Raw genomic sequence first — 23,434 nt, 5'->3', positions numbered from 1 at the left:
TTATTTATTGTGCGTATTTAGCGCGCATATATTCAAGTGCGCACCCATTCTTGACACGCTGGTGACAGAGTGGGAGCAAGTTTCCGTGCCAGTTGGGGGTAGATGTGTGTAGATACAGTGCGCGAAACTTAGTATGACAGGAAGCGGCGCTACTGCATTTGTCATCGTTTAACGAGCGGTACTCACTCTTGCCGACGTTCCGGGGCTGAAGTCCTTTCTTTGAAGGTTAGCGATACAACGCTGGCGGATGAGCAAATTTCTGCATCCTCGAGGAAAGCCGTACATCTCGAAGTGCCGGAGACACGGACGGACAGTTGCAGCAGCGGTCCGCGAACTAGGCCACACAGATTCATTCCAATCCCTAATATGCCAGTCACTATTTTTGCAGCTAGCCAAACACTGTCTTCAGTCCACATGATTCAATCCAGCATGATTGGAGCACAGTGCGTTAGCGAAACCTCAGTTGCATTTCCGACAGCTGATCGCACAGAAGCAAGGTAGAAGCAGTAATTGTTTCGTATTTGTGCGCTGTCGCTGAGGTCACGTGCGGTGCGCCACCGAAAGCGCCATCTGGTTTCTCTAGAACAAACTGCTCCGCGAAAAGGGTCCATAGTGTCACCCTGCCATATCGTTTCAGGTGGAAACGCCTTGCGAACTAACCAGCCACAATACGTAAATTATAATATGTGCCGTAAAGTAAATAATGAAAACTTGATTAGTAAGTTCTTCTTACTTAATTATTATGCATTTAGATTTCTCATGCAAGTAACGTCCGCCATTGAGCAATCCAGCTAAATAACTAGAATTATGCTACCTGCCGCAGGCGATTTCTTAAAATTTAAAATTCTGCATAGTCTAAAACAACAACAACAAGAAAGAACACTTGGTATATCAAGTTACAGAAAGCGTCCCTTAAAACATTAAGTAGCAGCGCGATGATCAGTATCAATTTAGCTACGTGTCGAACAACTCTTGGCTATAGGCTCTTAGCTAATCCTGGCCCTGGAACTAGCTGTGAGGAGAGTTCTGAAGGATACAGGATATTTGAAGAATGCATATCAAGCTGGTTCATTAGGTATAGGTCGTATTGTACATTAAATTCCGGCCGGCCGACTGCTTGCGATGTCAATTTCTGAAGATAAAAGTTATTTGAAGAATGTGCTCTGCGTGATGACAAGTCAGCACACGAGACAGTTTAGCACATTTGACTACACGGCGCACAATGTTTGGCTACATACACCAGAAGGCATATCAGCAAACCATGTCAAGCTGATCAAGCTTCGAAAACATGGCCGGAAGCTATGAAATCCCGTTCAAGGTAGAGTAGTGAACAAGCCGCCTAATTATGTTGAACCTTAACTCCAGAAAGCCCTGATGTACGAGGGCATTTTCATTCGAACTGCTTGTCGCGGGCCAACGAATGCACGCGTCTTTTACTACGATTTCGTTTGTTACGGGCGGTCCTACGCCCGTTTTTATGAACCAATCTTGCGTACGAAAAGCCTTTAGTCCGGGCCAGAGGCAGAACACACACAAAAATAAATAAATAAATAAATAAATAAATAAATAAATAAATAAATAAATAAATAAATAAATAAATAAATAAATAAATAAATAAATAAATAAATAAATAAATAAGGCACAAGACTCACGGAGACGACTTCAGTTTCTTTGTATAAAAGCGTTTTCTTTTAATTTTTTCTCCTTCGGACATTGTTTGATTGATTTATTGATCGATCGATCGATTGATTTATTTATTTATTTATTTATTTATTTATTTATTTATTTATTTATTTATTTATTTATTTAAAGCTTTTTAAGGGGGAACACAAGGTCTCCAAGGGGGAGGAGGGTGCTTTTCAACACGGTACTTGGTTCACTCGATCCCAGGTTGGTGCCTTGGCCAAAGTTCGTGCTTTGTCCATGAGTGGTCCTTTCTACTGAGGGAGAACCTGGTCAAAAGAGAGACCAATAATCCCCCTCTCCCGCACTTCCCCCCTTTTACCGCTCTAAGTAGGCCGATCTGACTTCAACATTTGCCAATAAAAGCAGCGCGTCACGGTAATCAGTATTTTGGAGTGATTGTATACGGTCATTTTACAATTTAAAACGCGGTACGTTGCTCAAATGAATAAGTAAGATCTGCGCAACAGCTGGGAGGTGTAACACATTTACTAACAGGCTGTACGTGCCCTAAAGACGAACGGAATTCTTCGCAGCGGAGTCGGAGCCGTGCGCCCATGGATAGTATCGAATGTGCAGTGTAGCTGGTAGCGCTGATGAAACCATGTGCATCACCAAAAGTAAGAATTGCGTGGTGACTCTGGCCCTTATAGAGTATTGATATTTCACCGACATTCTTATCCAGTGATAAAAGGAAGAAAAGAATCGTAAGTAGCTCAGGCGGTGCGAACGTCCGGAAGATTTTACAAGACTAGTCATAAGGTCATCCTCGTGTCTCAAAAACAGCTGTATAAATGCATCGATTTTCGATGGAAGCACCCGTAATTTCGCCATCACTTAAGTTCGAAAGGTCTAAAAGCGTTATCGCTTCCTTCAATGGCGCAGCTATCAATCACCTACTCCAGGGAAGAAAAGCTCCAGCTCGTCTTCGTCCAGCACCCTTTTATCAATGGATACGAGATTCGCAGCCACGTGACCGCGGGCCGATAACGAGGCAGGCGAGACGAGCGTAACAATGCGTTCGCGCATTACTTTGGCACGTAGAACGCCCTGAGAAAACGCCGATAAGAGCAGGCGCACCTTCGCCTTTCACACGCAGCGGTATTTTCTCATCCTCTTCGCGTTCTTCCGCAAGCCTCTTGCTCAACCCCGCATCAAAGGTCGGGAGCTCACGCTCGTGTTGCCACGATACAAAGACACGGACGCGCTCGAATGGGACGTGTAAAGAAAAGTGCGTCTCTTACGAAGCTGTGAGTGTGAGACACAGATTACTGCTCCGTTTGAACATATAGAGGGGCCCGCTGGCGGACGCTGGATATCGACGGCTGCCCATCGGAACGTCTCTTCATCGCAGTACAGGCACGTAGAGATTCCAGTTTCAAACAGGTATGGATCTCCGCCAACCTTAATGACCATGTCAATGTTTTGCCTTACAACGCTCCAGTTTCCTTTTAACCATTTGACTGACACTCCCGAGTATACTCGTTTTGTGTTTTCAGCGCACTCCCTGCTTCTCCAGAAGCAACTAGTGCAGAAACTAGCATTGTGTGTAGGTTGTGCCATCCATGAAGATGTCAACTAAATCCACAAATACCTTGTAAGGTAAATTTATTACTGCAGTTGGAGCGAATGTTTCAGTGCACTGTCGCTCTGTCACTGCAGGGCAGCCATGGTGAGCCAGTGGGACAGATACATCCGCATTCTGACAGGCAGAGAGATTTGCGAATACTTGACAAATTATGATTCGTAAGAAACATATTACGGAGAACCAGTTTCAGTGCAGCATAAAATCTCTCCCTACCCAACAAGAACAAAAAAGCGGCTGGGACTGAGTATCGGAAGGGCAGTGGGCCACCCATCTGGACTATGACAGACCAAGGAATTTATTAAGTGTTCGACGACAATCACACAGAAGATGTGCTATCGTCTCTTTGCACCCGCAAGTTTCACAATCTGGACTTGTGGCCATTCCCATCAGGTACGCGTTGGTGAAAGCTACTCCAAGTCTTAGGCGACAAATGAGAGTTACCTCCCGTCGTGGTAAGCCATGTGGAAGGCGGAGCTTCAGATTAGGATCCAAGGAACAGATGCGCTGGTTTTCAAAGTCCGTTGAATTCCAGTGGGCTAACGTAAGCTCGCGAGCAAGCGCACGGAACTTTCTTGCTGCGTCTGTTCTGGACATAGGGATAGCGGCGCAATCGGTACTGGTATGTGAAGATCGAGCGGCTGCGTCCGCTTGCTCGTTTCCCAAGGTATACCACAATGACTTGGCAGCCATTGAAAGAAAATGTCATGTCCTTTGTCAACTGCCTGATGGTAAATTTCGCGTGTGTCCGCGACAAGTCGTTCGTGGGGTCCACGGCGTAGTGCAGAGAGCAAACTCTGGAGGGCGGCCTTGGAATCGCAGAAGATAGACCATTTCTGGGGCGGTTCCTGTTCGATAAATTTCATTGCTGCACACAGTGCTGTAAGTTCGACAGCCGTCGTTGATGTCAAGTGCGATGTCCGGAATTTTATTACTGTAGATTTTGCTGGGACAAATACTGCAGCTGCTGAACTGGAGTGCATGACCGACCCATCCGTATAAACATGTAAGCGGTCACTGTGGACCTCATGTAGCAATAATGCTGCCTGCTTCAATGCTGCTGACGGCATTTGTGCCTTCTTATTTACGCCTGGAATGGTGAGGCATATTCGAGGTGAATGCAGAGACCATAGTGGTAACGAAGGCCATGCTGCAGGGACGTAATTCGATGGTAGCGATGCTCCGTGTATAGTCAGGAGACGGCTAAAACTCGTATGCGGCCTAGTCGTTGGCAGGCAAGCAAGATGGTGAAAGGGCGTCCTTGCGACATGCCGAATGTGCACTCTGAGAGCGTCGACTGCAAAGTACGTTGATACAGGATGGTCACGTGCTATGGCGATTGTGGCCGCTGTGGATGCAGACTTAGGGAGGCCGAGGCACGTCCGTAGAACTTGGGCTTGCATACTCTGGAGTGTTCGAAGGTTCGTTTTACTGGTGCTTCCCAGCACGGGCAGGCTGTATCTTAGGAAGCCCATAAATAATGCATGGTACAGCTGTAGCATCGATTGCACAGATGCACCCCATGACTTTCCGCCGACAAATTTGAATACATGTGCTATTGCAGTCAACCTCTTTTTCATATATTAAATATGTGGCGTCCAAGACAAATCACGATCGATGATGACTCCAAGGAAACGGTGTTTTGTTTCGTAAGCAATTATTTGTCCATTTATGCGTATAACATATGGAGTCATTGTTTTGCGCGTAAATGCGACTAATCGGCACTTTTCGGAGGATAATTCTAGGCATTTCATACGCAGATAGGACGACGTTTGTGTGACCGCCTTCTGCAGTCTCGCTCGTATCTGCGGACGAGTTACGCCGGCCGCCCAGATGCAGATATCATCTGCATAGATGGATATATGAACCGTCCTTGGCAATGATCCAACAAGGTCTAGCAGTGCTATGTTGAAGAGCGTGGGGCTTAACACTCCGCCTTGTGGCACACCTTTGCTGGTGACATGGTGGGATGTCCTTCCATCTTCGTAAGTACGATCTGCTGTGAATCCAGCGCAGTGCTGTCGATCTCGCTTGACTTATCATATGTGGTCGCGCGACTGACCGATTCGGGAGCCAGACGCGTGGCAACTGGCAAGAGCGATGGGACGGTACGATGCCAAGTCTAATGGAGACTTAGAGCTCTTAAGTAAAGCGGCTGGGAATCAATCCTTCGCACCAGGATTCGTTGTATCGAGTACACTGCAAGGTTTCCAAGATGTGACAAGGCGATGCTTCCTACAACTCGAGCGCAGCTTTGCGACTGCGAGAGTCCTTGGACTTACTAATGCGATTGCGTCCTCAGCAACGTCGATCTCACGTCGTCCTTGATGCAGGGCAAGAGACTTGCGCTGTTGCGGACGATAACTTGGTCGCGCTCGCAAAAGGATTTCCACCTCGCGATGCGGCGCTGGATTTTCTAGTCGCAAGTACATTTCGTGCGCCTGTATCTTCTTTCCGCGCGTCGAATGCTCGAAGCCTTTCTTCATATTCATTATACTTTGGAGAAGGCCTAAAAGTGAACATAGCCTCTTGCAGTGCATTTCTAATCTGATTCTCCAGAAATGATGGGTGGCCTTCTTGACATTCGTCTTCCATAAGTGATCTGAACTTCGTCCAGTCTGTTCTACAGAGGGCAGTAGATAGAGACTTGGCCACTCCCTTGATCTTCCATCCATCTGGACCATCCATCTGGACCATATATATCTGGACCATCCATCTGGACTATATATGACAGACCAAGGAATTTATGAAGTGTTCACAAATACTTAAATGTTAGAAAAGGGCGACAAAAACAGCCTTCTAGGTACTATAGCATAAAATATCCACTGATCCAGCCCATAAAAAAATAAAAAATAATAAAAAGAACCTCGCATCGGTTATGTAACCGTCGGAATAAAACGCAAGTGTGAATGCGCCCTTAGGGCCCATTCACACTTGCGACTATAGGCGAGGTCGCGCGACCGATTGCGACTGGCGACCAAAAAGCTACTCATGACGAACGATGTTCACACTGACAAATGCGACCGACGAGTCGCTAAACCAAAATGTCCCGCGATATGCCGTTCACGTCTGCTTGAAATGTCATCGCCGCGTAAGATAAGCCTCAGCGTATACGGACGTCCTGTTCCTTCGCATCTGATTGGTTCAGCTGTTCTGCGACTGCGGTCGAGCGACTGAAAAATCGAGCAGTGAGCGACTGGAACGAAACGGTCGCCTTTCGAGAAAAGCGACCATTTGCGACTACTTGCGACTGCTCGCTTTGCGACTAACTTGGTCGCGCGACCTCGCCTAGTCGCAAGTGTGAATGGGCCCTTAATCTGTCTCTTACTATTTCGACATAAAGACAGAACGTCGCAGGAGTACTGAATGGTATTTTTTGATTAATCCTAAATGGAATGGAGTTTCGACCACAGTTTTCAAACCAACTACCTCTGCATTCGGATTGACATTTGATGAAAACTGTTGCGTGCATCGCTTTGTGAGAGTAGTATTTGCCTCATATTCGTTAGGTGCAACGTGTGCTAAATTGTCGGCGACTGTACTGTCTATAATGTCACAGGGACTAAAAATCCACTGAAATAAATTCTGATGATGAAAGTATATCGCCTTTGTAGATGATATCTTTGTACTTCATATGCTATAGAATGATCACTTATAATCACGCTTGTGAAGTTTCGGTCTAAGATGTCTAAGACTCTTGAGAGTGACGACCCATTTCAGTGAGTGTGGTTGTGAGCTTGTGAAAGTCAAGGTAGAAATTATGGCATATAGTTCTCCTGTCGCAGGGGCAGTGAATTTTGATAATTTGTGCGTTCTCTGTTCCCTGCTTCTTATACCGATGCTATCAGCAACTGACGAACACGGTTGCACGGACTGGTCGTCAGATGACCATGCACTAAATTCGCCCGTCTTGCGCTTAAACCGCGGCGTGACTTTATTGCGGGTGACATTTTCTCGACCGCGTCTAATGACCGACAGAGGACAAAAGTGCTTCATACATTTATGCCACTAATTCAGAGTGCCTTCTACACTGACAGTACAGGCGACCTGCAATAAATGAATAATGCCAGCGTGCCATAGGAGTTTGATGAACTCTTGATATTGGAAACTGCCTTAACTCCGAACGTCATGTTAGCGTTTCTACATTGTTCTGCTTATTATCGTTGACATTTAATGCCAATAGTTTCGACAGCTCAGGGCGGCGTCGAATGCGTGCTCTTTTTTCAATGTTTGGGGTTAAGTAGCACAGGCTATAGACGGCTCAAAACAAGCATATTACACAACCGCTGAAGTCGTCTTGTTGAAAGGATTACTTTCTCGGCAATGAGAAACCGACATCGTTGTTATTTCCAGACTGACATATTAAAACAAAAAGCGTCATTACGCTTCAACCATGCACCGGCTCAGGATTTGACAGCAGTGAATATACGTGGTTCCTTTCATCGATACAAATACGAAAATTTGTATAAAAATTAATTATGCTTTGAAATGTGTTTATTTAGGTATTTTTGTGTCATTTGTCACACGTTTAAGAAACAAAACGCGTTTGTTTCCGACAATTGCGATTCCAGACTAACTCGCTTTAATTGCCTGCATGTATTGTTATCGCTGCCTTTAATGGGATTAATTATGCACGTGCAGCACTGCCTCTGAATTTAATGGCAACCAAAAACTTAAGGCTGTCGCCATTTAACGCAATTAACCTTGCACAAGTTCGAGGGTGTACAGGGCAACGGTAACAACAGGGACGACAAAAAGAGACACGGACGATGCCAGTTGTAAGCCCGGGCCCTCACCTGCATCACCGGGCCCGGCCCGGGCGTTCTGAAGGTACTCATTCACATGCGTTGAAACTGCGTTTTCGTGCTTGCTTGGTAGAAATAAGCGTCGAAATTGCTGTCCGTTGGTGACAAAGAGGCACAGTAGGGGTGCCCCTCCGTTTTCGGAGGCGTACCCGGAAAAACGCCCGGCAAGAACAACGATATATCTCGGGAGTGCTACGAACGTGCCTCCGACCGATGCTGCTGCTCGCAACGCCCCGTCGTTAAACGTTTACTTCGTCCAAAATAAACCAAAAACTCAATCTAGCAATTTCACTAAAACAAATTCTTAGAAACGGACCAAACGTCGCAAAAGATAACTGGAAATCCGTGGCGTCACAGGGATGGGCGATCGCTTTGGTTTCGGCGCTAAATTAAAGAGATATTTGGTCTTCACTTTCTCCGCTAGAAATCAACCATTTCCCGTCAAAAAAAAAAAAAAAAACAAAAAAAAAACGTGAGCATGATTTTACGAGAATAAATTATAAGTCGAAGTTCTTCTACAGGAAAGTTCTTTAGTGCGTCTTTAAAGCCTGTGTACCTGATCAGCGTGATGTGTACCGATTATAATGCCGAAGCAGTGATGATCAGGCACGAGACAATTGTGCTCATATGTATATGTCTCGTATATGACAAGAAGCCTTGTTCATATGTGCCACTCACCGTCTAAAGTAGCCAGTAAACCGGGCCGCGAAATTACAAAGCTTCTCACTCGCAAGCTCTGTTTACTATCGGTTGCGGCTGCCTTCGCTATTAATTGACATTTATTCACGCGTGAGAATTTGCATACTGAGCATGGGTCCAAAAACACGTTGCAGCATACCTGACTAGGCCCCAAGAAACATTTCGTTTAGCGCCCTTGTAATGCGCAGTATGTTATGATGGAAGCCGTAATTGAGCTAGGGCTCTGGATTATTTTGACCACCTGGGTTTCTTAAACGTGCACACAATGCACGGTACATGAGTGTTTTTTTTTTGTTTTTTTTTTGCATTCTTCTCCCATCGGAGTGCGTCCGCTCGGGCCGGGAACGAACCCGCGACCTCGTGCTCAGCAGCGCAACGCCATATCGCCATTCATCCACCACAGCGGGCGAGAGTGACTAGTCCCTCTCTCCCATAAAATAATACATTGCATGTGAACGGCATGACACGTGAACGGCATGTGAAAGGCATGACATCAGCCCTTAGCATATGAACAGCACATGAACTGTCCGTCAAACATATATCAACATATGTTGACCATATGTCAATGTCTTAAATATTCATTACACGCACACAAATACCACATTGTATATTCAACTCAATGAGCCTTGAATGTCCCAATGTAAAAGCAACGCGTTGAACAAATCATTCCTCCCTGACGTCGTCGAAGCCTGGAACATTCTACCAGAACTGTCGTTGAGCGTGATGCTAGAAAACTGCTAACTAGGTACCTACGTTACTAGCTGTGTCAAATATCCCTTCGGTAAGCTTACTTTTTTTTTTATGCTTCCGCTGTTATTCATCCTACTACAATGAAAAACGGCTGTGGAAACGCTGTTGTTGCGGGCATTCTGTTTCATTGCGATAGCAATTCTGTACGGACACTCCAGGCGCGTTAACGCCGTCGGTGCCGGCCACAACGTGCTGCCACGCTATATCGTCGGCGCTTGAAAGCAATGATAAACCGTCCTATCGCTTTCAATATGTTTCCCCTTAGCTAAGGCGAGACTGCCCTTTCTTAATGCGATTATCATTCTGCTTCACGTACTTTGTGGTATCTATCTATGTCTTTATACTTTATCTAACATATTTTACTCCAACATGGGTCCCTGGGTAGCCCATGGTCTGAGCACGAGGTCGCGGGATCCAGTCCCGGCCACGGCGGCCGCGTTTCGATGGGGGCGAAATGCAAAAACTCCCGTGTACCGTGCATTGTGGTGCCATCAAAGATCTCCTAGTGCTCAAAATTTATCCGGAGTCCTCCACTACGGCGTGCGCCTCATATTCAAATCATGGTTTTGGCTCGTAAAACTCCAGAATCCAATTCAATTCAGCCCATGGTCTAATAGGTAGAGCATCGGGCAGCTGTGCTGAGGGAACCCTGTTTGAAACTAACCGTCGGTACAACTTGGGTCACTGGATATCTGACACTGGGTATGTCTACATCATCATCATCATCATCATCATCATCATCATCATCATCATCATCAACAACAACAACAACAACAACAGCCTATATTTATGTCCACTGCAGGACGAAGGCATCTCCTTACTATCTCCAATTAGCCCTGTCTTGCACTAGGTGATTCCAACTTGCGCCTGAAAATTTCCTAACTTCATTACCCCACCTAGTTTCCTGCAGTCCTCGACAGTGCTTCCCATGTCATGGACACAATAAAGTTTTATCTCTCTCTCTCCCTTCTCTTGGTATCCATTCTGTAACCCTAATGGTCAACCTGTTATCCATCCTACGCATTACATGGCCTGCCCAGCTCCATTGTTTTCTCTTAATGTCAACCAGAATATCGGCTATCCCCGTTTGTTCTCTGATCCACACTGCGCTCTTCCTGTCTCTTAACGTTAGGCCTAACATTTTTCGTTCCACCGTTCTTCGTTCGGTCCTTAACTTGTTCTCGAGGTTCATTGTTAACCTCCAAGTTTCTGCCCCGTGTGTTTTCACCGGTAGAATGCAATAATTGTACACGTTTCTCTTCAACGACAGTGGTAAGCTCCCAGTAAGGATTTGGCAATTAATGCCTTCCGTATGCACTCCAACCCAATTTTATTCTTCTGTAAATTTCCTTCTCGTGATCAGGGTCGCCTGTGAATAATTTACCTAGATAAACGTACTTCTTTTAGAGACTCTAGAGGCTGACTGGCAATCCTGAATTCTTGTTTCCTTGCCAGGCTATTCAACATTATCTTTGTATTCTGCACATTAATCTTCAACCCAATTCTTACACTTTCTCGATTAAGGTCCTCAATCATTTGTCGTAATTCGTCCCCATTGTTGCTGAATAGGACAATGTCACCTGCAAACCGAAAGTTGCTGAGATATTCGCCGTTGATCCTCACTCCTAAGCCTTCCCAGTCTAAGAGCTTGAATACTTCTTCTAAGCATGCAGTGAATAGCATGGGAGAGATTGTGTCTCCTTGCCTGACCCCTGTCTTGATAGGTAACTTGGTATGTGCCGCTCTTCAATGAACCTCTTTGACGCCAACTTGAATCACTCGGTATGTGCCAGTCTTCAAAGACAAAAAAAAAAAAATGCTTTAGTTGCTGGGTCGAATCGAACCCGCGATATATATATATATATATATATATATATATATATATATATATATATATATATATCCAGAGAATCCTCTCTGAATGCACACGCAATGCGCAAATACTTCACGGCCGGCACCGCTAGATGGCGCAGCGTGTCCAGAGGGAAGCGCACGAGAGGAGTCCGGCTGCAGCGCACGCCTCATACATCACGCAGTTCGTCGGTGGCTTGTTGGCATTGAAGCAATTAGCGTTGCTTCAATGCTAATCGCACTAACGTCGACAGTCATCCTGAGATGGTTCCTGCGGAAATTTTTATGGCTCTGCATTTCTAACTGTACCTATCTTTGTGCAAAAAAAAAAGATAAGATTTTTGCCAAAAAGAAGTGTTATCTTTTGTTTTCTTTAACTGCTCCCCCTTTACGTAATACCCCTGTCGGAACCCTGTGCGTGAAATAAATCATGTCGAACATCACTTTTGGCAGTCGTGTTCTCTTGCGAACAATTTAAGCCTAAGAACATTTTTTGTCTGAATACTGCATCGTCTGGAGAATCGAACGTGACATGACACAGGGGTGCCATGTGAAGAAGCCTCGCATCTTTATTGGGGCGGCCTTTATATGCCGAGCAAAACGAGAAAGGGTGCGTACCCTCGCCGTAAACCATATCACGAAGGGGCGGGTTTAACACGAGGCGCACGCTGCGCAAGATAGGATACGACGGTCCCTGATCTATCGTTTCATTACTGTTTTCGTATAATAGTTATCTGCACAGAGACGGGAGATGACTCCAGGCCAGCAACAGGGCATCGAGTACGCCGTGTTCGGTGTGTTCGTGGCCGCCAGCCTCGGCACGGGCGTCTACTTCGCGTTGGGAAAGTGCCGCAGCGGCAAGTCCGCTCATACTCCAGGCGCCCGCAGCAGGAGCCTGGCGGACGAAGAGTTCCTCGGAGGCCGAAGCATAGGGATGCTGCCGCTGGCGCTGTCCGTGCTCGCCTCCATGGTGACCGCCACGGGACTGGTGGGCCTCACGTCGCACTTCTACGCGTACGGAATGCACATGCTGTGGGGCTCGATACCGGTGCTCGTTCTGCTGCCGTTCATCGCGAACGTGGTCATCCCCTTGGTGCGGCGTCTCGGAGTCACCTCCGTCTATCAGGTGAGGGATACACTGGGTACCCTCTTGCATAATCTCCGATATCGAAGTACATCCAGAAAACGGCTCGTGCACTTTAGAGCACTCAGCATTAAAAAAATAATAATAAATAAATAAATAAATAAATAAATAATCATATTCGTATCATATCGCGTGACACAAATGATCTTAAGCCCCAACCACAAGGAACAAGGGACCCTAGTCCATACTAGATCGCAGCGCCGACGCTCTAAGTGAATATCCAAACATAAAAGCCGGCCAACGTAGGCTGGCACTAAAATCCATCGGAAACGTTTCCTTATGGTTGGGTCTTTAGGCTTATAATTGCATGATTGTAGCTTTATGGTTACATGACCGGCCTTCGCTGTACCTGAGGTGTCATTTTAGTATGTTATTCTGATCATTTTTCCTCGACATTGTGGGACCTTTGTACTTTGAGCGACTGCAACAAAAGGATTCAAGCTAAAACAGATTATTTCGTGAAGATCATCTGTGACGCGGCAGTCACTAGATGCCGAATGTCGTAACATTGAGTTTCCGGCAGCTATTATAATTTCATTTCGCTTCTTAGTCTGGTGTTGTTAGCCTGATGGGTAGTATCCATTGTTAGCTTAATTAAAAAAATATGCCCTGATGATTTTGGACCTTAAAATAACTAGAACCTTTTATATTGTGCACGTAACTGTGCAAAGAGCTAGAACTTTGTGCTTAAAAGTGACGTTTTTATGGTTACTCAAAAAAAGCGTTTTACGCAACCTGGTGATACTGTTAACGCTGTCACTCTAAATGGCATGACCTGCTTAACTGAAATCCGTAGCTGTTTGCACTTTATAGAGGATAAAAAGAAAGGAAACGCACATATATACATAGAAGTGGTGAAGTACAATGCACATTATATTACTACATTAAATTCGCTGTTCAGTAATCCTGTCTTTTTAGAGCGCATCTCTTAGGCGACTGTTCCTGCGGCGAGCGTCGGCGTCGTCCTTCGTAACCAAGCGAACGAGCACAGCGAAAGAGCGAACGCGGTGCGCGGATGATCGACGGCGATAGCGAAAACATCGCGAGGAGCAAAGCGGAGGAGGAGGAGGGTATGACGAAAGCGTGAGAAGAAAAGCGTAGTGCCGCGCAAGACGGGGCGACGATGGCGACGAGATGGCGCCAGAGTAGCGCGCGTCGTCTGTTCACCGATGACGCCGTCGATGCCACACACGGAAACAAAGCGCTGCATGAGCGGAGGTCTGTCTGCGGCGGCTGCTGCAAATCGCACTCACGCGTCACCCACGCGCTGCCTCTCGCGATCTCCCGATTATCGAGGCAGTCGCGCCGCACTTCGCTCAGTTTGCAACGTGCCGCACGAGATAGATTGTCTGCGCCAGCCAATATATCGCGAAATGAAAACACGTATAGAGCTGCGCTAAAATTTCGCATTAGGGAGTATCGTAATCGTAAGTGAATTTTTATATGACAACTGCAAAGGATAGCAGGAAATAGGGCATTAGTTAAGTTGCACAACAATACGATTAACAGAGTCGGCAGAACGCAAGCCAACCACAAAAAGCACCGAGGAAGTGTCGAAACAGAAACTGTGTGTGAGAGCTAGTCCCCCGATAAACGACAGTTCACGCATATCTTCAGGCGCAATAGGAACATTCTTCGTGCTTACTGGAAAAATGTGGCATTCGAGGGCAATTTATTATCAATTTGTCGCAGTCAACGTGTTTCATTGCCAGAAAATTCGCCCAAATCGCTCACAGCGGAACGCCGTGTACATTTCTATTCGTGCCGCCGACCGCTTATCCGCAATAACGCGGCGACGGTGCTGCCATCTATCGGCCGACCTCTAGGTGAATACGTTAATTATTAATTCGATAGAATTATATGCAGACTTCACCCACTTTCTGGAACTCTCAGCGTCTGGCCTAATTGCGTGTGCCGATCCTGAAGCAAGTGCAGTCTAATAACACCGTGTCTCAAAGCGCTAGCTGGCAAGAGGGAAGTACGCGAGCAATTGGCCCGAGGCGCACGCAACAGACGTTTAAAAGAGCGAAATTGGCACGAGAGAAGCATGCTTGCCATCGTGGCCTAGTGTTTAGAGAATTCGGATATATACTGACCTGAAAGACAAGAGGTTCGGTCCCACCATCGATAATGCATTTCTTTTTGGTATTATAGCATGAAAAAAAAAAAAGCCCGTATTGTAAGCATGAAAGAAGCCCGCGAGCACACGTAAAGTGCCTCGAGCGGCAAGTATACCGCCGCAATACTGCGTGTATTCGTGGGCTTCTCTTATGCTTGGAAAAACACTTTTATGCAGCACGTATTGAGCAACAGAAAAATCTATCGGGAGTTTCTCACGTTGTTCGACTATTTTCTCATTGAGACTTCTCATTCAATTACAATAATTGAGAGATTGATTAATTAATTAAGACGAATTTTCTAATTAGGCGGAATGCAAAAAATAATCTGAGTATCTCCAAGCGACGGCAAACAACACTGCCTTGTTTCTGTCCAGCTATACGTATCTTTAGTTTGGCTCATATAATACGTGGGACGCCCGGTATATGTACGGGCAAGTTAAATAACTCTCTAAATCAGCGTCACATGGGGCCACCAGCGATGTTGTTCCCGTTTACGTCTCCAATTTTCCGATATTTCATAAATGGTAATGCGTATAACTAAGACTTTTGATAAGCAGGCTAAAATCTTTATATATATACAGTGTCCTGTTTCCGACTCAGCTCTGCTCTCTTTTCCAGTATATTCGGCTGCGGTTTGGCAACGAAGTCGGAATCGCGGCCTGCGTCGTCTACTTCTTCCTCACTGTACGTGTCATGCTGAATTCGTACGTAGATGAATGACCTTAATGCACACACATATGGTATTGAAAGCATAACAGTGCACACCTACCGGCGTGCTTCTGCTTGCGCTCCGCATAGTAATCTATGGACGTGCCATTACGCGTTGTCGGAGCTTCAAGCTAGGTTAGGGCGTGAGTTTTATTGTTTCTCATACACAACGTGGCTTGTACTTTTGTGGTCTGAGCTTCAACGCATAAAAAATGTATTATTTATGACGCGTTCTACAATGTATATCTAGGGCGCTATAACGTAAGGCTATTTCAAACTTTCCCATTGAAATTCTGCAATCAGCCCTCCACGATTGGTCAAAAAAATTTCGGGCCACCCACTACTTCGCCTGTCTGTCACGCGACGTCATGAAAACCGCGACAGCTCCCCATCTGATATGACGTGTACACACTTATTATGCATTATTAAACTGAACAAAAGAAAAGTAATTATCACTGATTCGACGTGTTTTCGCCATTAGCAATCTGCTATTGGTCAAAAGTTTTCGGGCTGCGCCCACTTCGCGTGTCTGTCACGCGACGTCAGAAAACCGCAAAAACTCACCGCGTCAAGGTTACGTGCACGCGTTAAAGATGCATTAATATGCCGAACAAAACTGTTTTTTTTTTAATGAATAGCCAGAGACTTCCCCGTTCCGGAAGTAATAGAAGATGGCTGCCCGCCGATCGCTCAGGCACTCGCTACTCGCACTTGCCGGTGGGCATGCATTTATTTGCGTAGAATAAACCTTCTTGCGTGGCAGTAAAACGTTATCGAGCCCTTTCGTCTCGCATACGACCTGGCTCTGCCACCTCTTCCTTGGAGAGGATCAGTTTTCGCGGCATATTCTTAACCTTCCGTTGTACGCCGCCACGATTTTCGACCAGCCACCGCAAGCGAAGTAAAGGGAAGCGGACCAATCGGAGAGGCCGGCACCACCCTCTTCATCCGGTTACCTATTTTCACCGCGCTGGCTCGGTCCCATCGAAACCCTCTCCACTTGAGCGTGCTCCTCGCCTCTAGCAGCCAATTAGATAAGAAAAACAGCTTAGTGTTGGCAATGTTATTCGTTTTGAAAGCGAACGAAGGTGACCTCCTATAAAAGAGGAGAGCGTTTGATTGGGCTGTTCGGACAACGCTGCGGGTCACCGCCCGATGCTTGCGTCGGCGGTTACGTAAATTTGAAGTCAGGAGATAGGAATAAAAACAGATTGGAATAGGTTAACATTATAGGGCCCCTAGTTATTGAGCTCAAGATCCAGATTAGAGCACCAGTGCTCCAACCAGCAACAGGTCCAGGAAGTCACTCGGAATTTAGGTAGCGCATATAAACAATGTAAATCATGGGCCGATTTCGCAAATCCTTTCACTCGTAAACCCACCTACTTTAGAATTTGCCTATACATCACCCATTACGTACGTCGCCCTTACTTTAACCAAACAGAATGAGCGTGCCTCGTTTAGTTCACCGAGGACACCGGGCGAGCGTCTCCCTCCCCCCCCCCCCCCCCCCCGTCTCCCTTCCCCACCCACCACTCTGTATAACGCATGCAAATACCGGCAATTTTTAAGCGGTTCTAGCCCTATTACCAGCGTCACCGTTAAACGTGAGCCGATCGCGAAGGCAGTGCAGTCTGAGAAATGTGGGCCGATCCTGAAGCCAATGCAGCAGTCTAACACAGCGTCTCAAAGCGCGCGCTGTCAAGGGAGAAGAATGCGAGATACTGGCACGTGATGCAGGCGCCGTACGTTTCAAAAAGCGACTTTGGCACGAGAGAAGCATGAGCATCTGTTGCGTGTACGCGAGCACGTCACAGCGTGCACGAAATGACAAATTTGGAAGGCAGTGCAGTGTAAAAAAGGCACCGGCATTGAGACAGCCGGCTGTCTTAATGCTGGTGCCTAATAATAATGATAATAATACTGTTGGTTGCGCTTTTGAGATAAGGTTGGAAAAAAAGACGAAATAATGTCCGAGGTCCTGCCCCTCACAAATACACACAAACACATAAAAACAAAAAAAAAAAAAGAAAGAAAAAGAACTGCAAACGAGAAGGCAAGTGCGTATAGTACAAGTAGAAGAAGCCAGCCGATCAGCCTCTTCCTTTTCGGCGGTCCCTACGAGCGAAGGTATCCATTGGCCAACGAAGAATACCCCACAAGATGGAATTTTATCGGCAGGGTCAGTATAATACAACGCACAACTGCACCATCAGCGTCACTTCTCTGTAGTATGCTAAGGACAGCGCGATAAGGGTGGCAACCTTCGATGCCTCTCTAACTCCTCTTGCACGTATTTCAGTGCAACATCAATCGCTGCTGGCTCCGCAGTTGTTGATGAGGCTGGATGCGGTATGTGAAATACACAATGTATTTCAGTCGAAGGGTATCTGTGAATATTTGAAGATAATCGGGAGGTCGTTCGAACAAGAACACACAAACATAGAACACAAAGAAAAGTTAGAAGAAACGAAAAAATATATATATTCCACACGTTAAAAGTCACAAGCGCCTAAAATAAGCAAGAACATAAATAAACGAGTGTCCAGACAAGTACCTAAGTTACTGGGCCACCTGCGGCACTTTTGAGGCTCACAATAACGGCGTGAAAGATGCATCCACGGAACGAGACGTCTCGTCTTGTTCATTTAGTTGTACTTTGTTCTTTTAATAAGTATTAAACAGCGAAATCAAAATCTAATCGCTAAAGTACTCGTCAAGAGCATCTGATGTATCGTACACCTCACTAGTATTGATAGACAATGTCATCACGGCTCAAGTTTTCAAGCATCTGGTTAACGGTGTACGTCATCGAGGCCGGTGTGAAAATTCTCGCGAGTGGCTCCAACTGTGGCTCGATAACTCCGGCCGTAGGTGCCACCACAGACACTGGAACACACGTGGAGTTCAGTTCAGCGTCTAGCGACAGCGTTGCGACGCGTCTCAGCGAGAATGCGCTCTAAGCGGCCTTCAGGATGTGCCCACGCTTTAGACTGTATACATCATTCGCACGACATATGCTACACACAAGAAGTTACAATGTTCTGAAACACCCGGTGCGGATTTTGTTCTGCAGGAAATCCAAGGCGCCGTCAGCATATTTGCAGCCGCTGTTGCAATATCCACATGTGAGTATTCGTTCGTCATTTCAACCGGAGCTTTGTTAAAAAGTAGGGGTGTGCGAATATTAGAAATTTCGAATACGAATCGAACATATTGTTCTTGCTATTACCATTGTATTCGATTCGTGAATGCACTTCTCAAAATTGTCGACATTGTCGAATATTCGTTGCTGTTCGAATATTTGAGACACCGAACAGCACTCCAGAGTTTCGAGGGAGAGAGACTGGTCCAAGCGATGACTGTTCCGATGATTTCGCTTCAGCAGACCCGCGGTTGTTGCGGCGAGGCATCGCTTCCTGAGCGAACGCACGGGGAAGATAACTTCTGATGAATAATTTGGTGTCATTCAATAAGAATTGCCCACTTTTAGACAACCTGTATACGAATTTGTTGTCTCGCCTTAAGCAAGGTAATCTACGTGCATCTTTCATCATTACTGTCGTTGTCATGGTGCTCCAGCTAACTGAAAGCAGTTGTTTCGTATTTACAAGCTCCTCAATTGACTGGGAATGCAACGACATTACACGCATGTATCAAATAAATAAATAACGTTACTCTGCTTTTTTGTCTTTATTTAACAGACGAACTCTTAACTTTATATTTCACTTTGTTTGAAGTGAGAGAACATTGGTTTTTCTGGTATATTCGCATCCAATTCGATTAGGAAATTTTACTATTCGAACGCCGCTAGCTAAAACAATCCCGCAGTAGACAACGGAAATTTCCGGCGGGGCCTGGTGAGAGGCCCTTTAACTCAATAACAGCGAACAACTGTTTTGAAACCCCGATCCATTGACGTTTTCAGAGAATCCTACGTGATATTGTTGGCGCTCTTTGACCAGAACTGGCCCTTGCTCCATAAAAACCTCTTATTCAATCAAATCAATCTAAGCGATCTTGAGAGCCCTGCGTCATCGCTGTCCCAGATGTCAGTCTACGAAGTGTCGTCGTCATAACTGTGTCGTCATCGTGAGGCCGCCGTAACGCCACCATCGTTGCCGTCGAGGTCGTCATCTTACCGTACTCAATTGCATTGGCAATGTGCCGCCATTCTCCCGCTCTAACAGATTGGTTAAAGTACGTCTTTTCTTACCTGCCACACCTGAGTTGATTCGTGATGAACGAACGAATTAACAGACGAACAACGATTAAACGAGCACGATCGGCCAGTTCCTATAACTCATAATTGCTGATCGCAATAAAAAGAAAGGCTGGGCCGCGAGAATCGCTGCAGATTAAGCTGTCAAAAAAAAAAAAACTATGCACGAGCAGCTGCGAAGGGTGAGAGCTTAAAATGTCGAAGTACAGAACTCCTTCGCATCACCCGCAGTTTTCCACGTGCCGCTGATCTACTGTTCCTTGGCTATCGGTGCAGCGGGAACACTGTATACAGCTCTGGTAAGTGTTAATCTTTATTCTGAATTCTATTTATTTTTATTTTCGTGGTGGATGTCTGGTATGACGCGTCATTCTTTTTTGAACTCTACAGACCATCTAACATCTCAAGGTGGACTTGCTAGCAATTTATACGTTATGTTCGCAGCGCATGCGAATAGCACACGAATGGAGAAGAAATAGACAGCTCGATCTTAGAATTGGGACTAATTCCAGCACAGCCAGCCAGTTGATGGATGTGCTGGAACTCGGGCACTATTGAAAGGGTCTCTTGCACACGTCGTCATCCGTCTCTTCATGCCGAGAGTGGCTTGCCAATGAGTATTACGTCAGAGGTCGGGGAAAGAAGCGGGAAGGAAATGAATTATTTTAAATATTTACGATTGTTGAAGACTGTATACAGATGTCTTGTCCATAGTGGTCTTCCCTAGGTCCCTAGACTAGGAAAATAGGCTGCAGTTGCCGCATGGTCCAACCTACTAAAGATGCAGCTTGTCGACCCAACGTTCCAGGGAACAAATATAGTTTCAGTGGTGCAGCAGTCGCTCCGTTCCTTCTTGCGAGGTGGAGAGGGCGGCGATGGAGCAGCATGCAGGCTGGTCGACAAGAATAAGCACCTTTCTAGGCACTATCATAGGCACCGATCATCGCAGAACATCCGGAATAGCCGGCTTTCCGCCACAGAAGTAATGGTCGGCTCGGGATACGTTTCAGACGCCTCGGAGCACTCGGAAAGTAAGATGTCCTTCCAAGTCCACCTTTTCTTGTGGAGCTTCCAGGAAGCCATCGTAATAAGCTGTGATAATCGCTTTGTCGCCGCGCGTTCACCGCCAGGATCCGCAGTCTATTCACGCTTTGGTCAATGCGGTCTCTTGTATAGCAGATCCCAGAGAAATGACGCCGGCAGCGCTCCTGACTGAAACGCTATTCTTTATAAAGCATGCTGCTGGTTTACTGCTTGTGTTACCAGAGCTCCTGAGTGCACGAACACCCAAATGTTCAATGTCACGCCAGCCGACCTATCACCCATTTGTTGTCCCTTGTAAAAGCCTGCTAGTACGAACTGACCAACGCATGTTAATAGTAGGTGTGTGCGCAGAGTGGAGGGAGGATTTGTTACTGATGTGTGACGGGAGTCCCCGGCCCCGGATCAGCGTCACCTAATAGGTCAAGAACACATCTTCAAGTGTTGGAAAGGACGTACTTTGGACAGGAGAACAAGGAAATTCCTCTCCAAACCCCTCTTTAAACCCTTTGTGATGTGAACTTTAAATTCGTCAGCCCACCCAGCGCCAATGCCGCATACCAGACGTTCAAGCTGACGGGATTCGGGCGATTCCCCAAAGAGAGAGCGCTAGGCAAAGAAGGTGCGATGCGTGACCACGCCGTTCTCATTGTTGCTATACTCTTCGCACTAGTGGCACCTGTAAGGGCACTATTTCCTGAATCGCAGATGGATGATGGGCAGGAGCATCGCTATTCACGCACTTTTCGGTAGGACCGTATCTAACCCCTTTCATGCTAGCTTGACCCACTGGTATGTGCCACTGGTCATGTGACATACGTACATGAACATTCTTGACCGATCCTCCAGAATGGGTATGTGCCACTGGATACGTGCCCGGATGAACAAGATGAGCGAGAGGCAAGAATTGAAGGTGTCGGCAACAGAAAATTGAAGTCAGCAACAGACGAGCGAAAACGTCAGCGTCAAGAACAGCCGAGTGTGACGAAAGAAGCGAAGTGAACAAAATGGCACGAGCGAGGTGCGTTCAGCTACAGAGAAGAAAATCTCGGTAACAACAGAATAAGTTGGCTACACAGAAGAGGCACTACATTGCTTCAATGCTAATCGCATTAACGTCGACATTCATCGTGCGATAGACTCTGTCGAATTTTTTTCAATAGATAGAATCAATCAGTCCACCAATCAGTCACCGCGTCGTCTTCCCTGTCTTCCAGGGCGGCATGCGGGGAGTTGTGTGGACGGACAGCGTGCAGGGCATCCTCATCCTTGTCTGCCCGCTGACCATCCTGGGTACCATCCTCTACGACTCGGTGCACAACCCAGCTTCCAGTCACCTGCGCCCCTTCAGCGACATCGACTTGAAGCCCTACTTGTTACAGTCAGTTTTCTGCTATTTAAGTCGCAATACCACCTTCAATACTACTTAGTTGTGTGTACTAGAGCACTGCACGGGATCGGGCGTGCCCGTGGGCTGGCTCGGGCACGGCTTGTGCTTGCCGGGTAGAGCAGTTTTTTTACGTGCTCGGGCCGGGCTCGGGCACGGCTTGTGCTTTTTGACCAGGGACCGGGCCGGGCTCGGGTATTTTGACGGGGGCCCGGGCCGGGCTCGGACTTTCTGGTGGTGTGCATGTAACGTGCAGCGAGTTATCCTCGTGCATCTCGACTCTGAACAACATGTATCCCAGCGCAGCTGGAAGCTAGCAGTGCTACTCCTGTGTACTTCCCTTTTCTTCTTCCGTCGCATTTTGCACTGTTCGAACAGAATGAAAGCAAGGCGAGAACAAAACAGCGCGAAAGGCCCACAATGGAGCTTGCGTCCCCCAACGCTTCGGTGTGGCCTTGGGCACCCTAAGGTAAAACTTTTTATTGACACCTAAAGCGAATGTTCCTTGTTGGTCGCTACTAGGATGATTACCATAGAGTGCCTGCCTAAACCACGCTGTCCGTGCCCGGAGAGCAGCTTAGTTATTGGGCGCGTAAACCTGGCAAGTGGATGAAGCGAAGATGAAAACGATAAGCGGACATTCTATGCTAAACAGCTCCTTTGTTAGCAGTCACCTGATGAACGATTCTGCTGCGAATGGGCACAGTAAGATGCTTCTGATATTAAGCAAGCTGACTGACAATTTTCTAGAATCCAGCGGGCTTTTTCAACACAAACACATCGGCATTATATTGTGTCCTTACCTTTATGTTTTTGAGCTTAACTGGCGGTTGAATTCCACGAAATCTGTCTTGCAATATCGCCGGCGTGATTAGGGACAGAAGAAAAAGATAGCTGAGAGAGACAAAGACAAAAAACATAATGAAAATACAAAACACTGTAAGATGTTTAAAAGTAAATAGCAAAATATTACCTGAGAAAGTCTGTAGATCGACGGAGAAAATAGACAAGAAAGAAAAAGGCTACAAGAACAACACAAGTGAGAAAAGATCATGGGAACATTGAGGAAAATTAAAATGTATATAAAGTACTCTTCACGGGGAATTTTCAATTCACTGTACGCGAGAAAAAGTTTTGACTCTTGAGAGCTAATCTCTGTTGGGGTACCGTCACCTAAGGTCAACCGAAATTGAACAACACAACGACCGCTTTTTTTTTTTTTTTTTTTTTTTTTTGAGGATAGACTGCTGGGGAGTTGGTATTGAATGATAAATGAAGGAGCGCTGAAGACGAAAGACGATAACAAAGACAAGACGGCACGTGAACTCTCGAAGTTTTCTTTAATCAAAAGGCCGGTGATAAGTCTGTAGCATAGCCTCTGGTTGCTTTACGCAAGACAAAGAGTGACAATCTGGAAGCACACCTTCACAAACTCTTGG

The 23,434-nt window shown here is 46.3% G+C and overlaps 1 protein-coding gene across 1 annotated transcript in view; it reads left to right on the top strand.

Moving 5' to 3' along the window:
• The first annotated feature begins 2,688 nt into the window (after positions 1–2,688).
• Positions 2,689–23,434, top strand: part of LOC119442266 (sodium-coupled monocarboxylate transporter 2) — a 62,321-nt gene continuing 41,575 nt past the window's right edge. Inside the window, exons 1-6 of the mRNA XM_037707077.2 lie at positions 2,689–3,069; positions 12,104–12,499; positions 15,256–15,321; positions 18,422–18,473; positions 19,799–19,866; positions 21,826–21,989. Of these exons, the coding sequence (XP_037563005.1) occupies positions 12,125–12,499; positions 15,256–15,321; positions 18,422–18,473; positions 19,799–19,866; positions 21,826–21,989 (725 nt within the window). The 5' untranslated portion in view covers positions 2,689–3,069; positions 12,104–12,124. The remainder of the gene's footprint in view (positions 3,070–12,103; positions 12,500–15,255; positions 15,322–18,421; positions 18,474–19,798; positions 19,867–21,825; positions 21,990–23,434) is intronic.

This window comes from Dermacentor silvarum, chromosome 2 (assembly GCF_013339745.2).
Source record: "Dermacentor silvarum isolate Dsil-2018 chromosome 2, BIME_Dsil_1.4, whole genome shotgun sequence".
Classification (NCBI taxonomy): Eukaryota; Metazoa; Arthropoda; class Arachnida; order Ixodida; family Ixodidae; genus Dermacentor; species Dermacentor silvarum.
The sequence above is the reverse complement of the archived record's forward strand: the minus strand, read 5'-3'. Positions and strand labels throughout refer to the sequence as shown.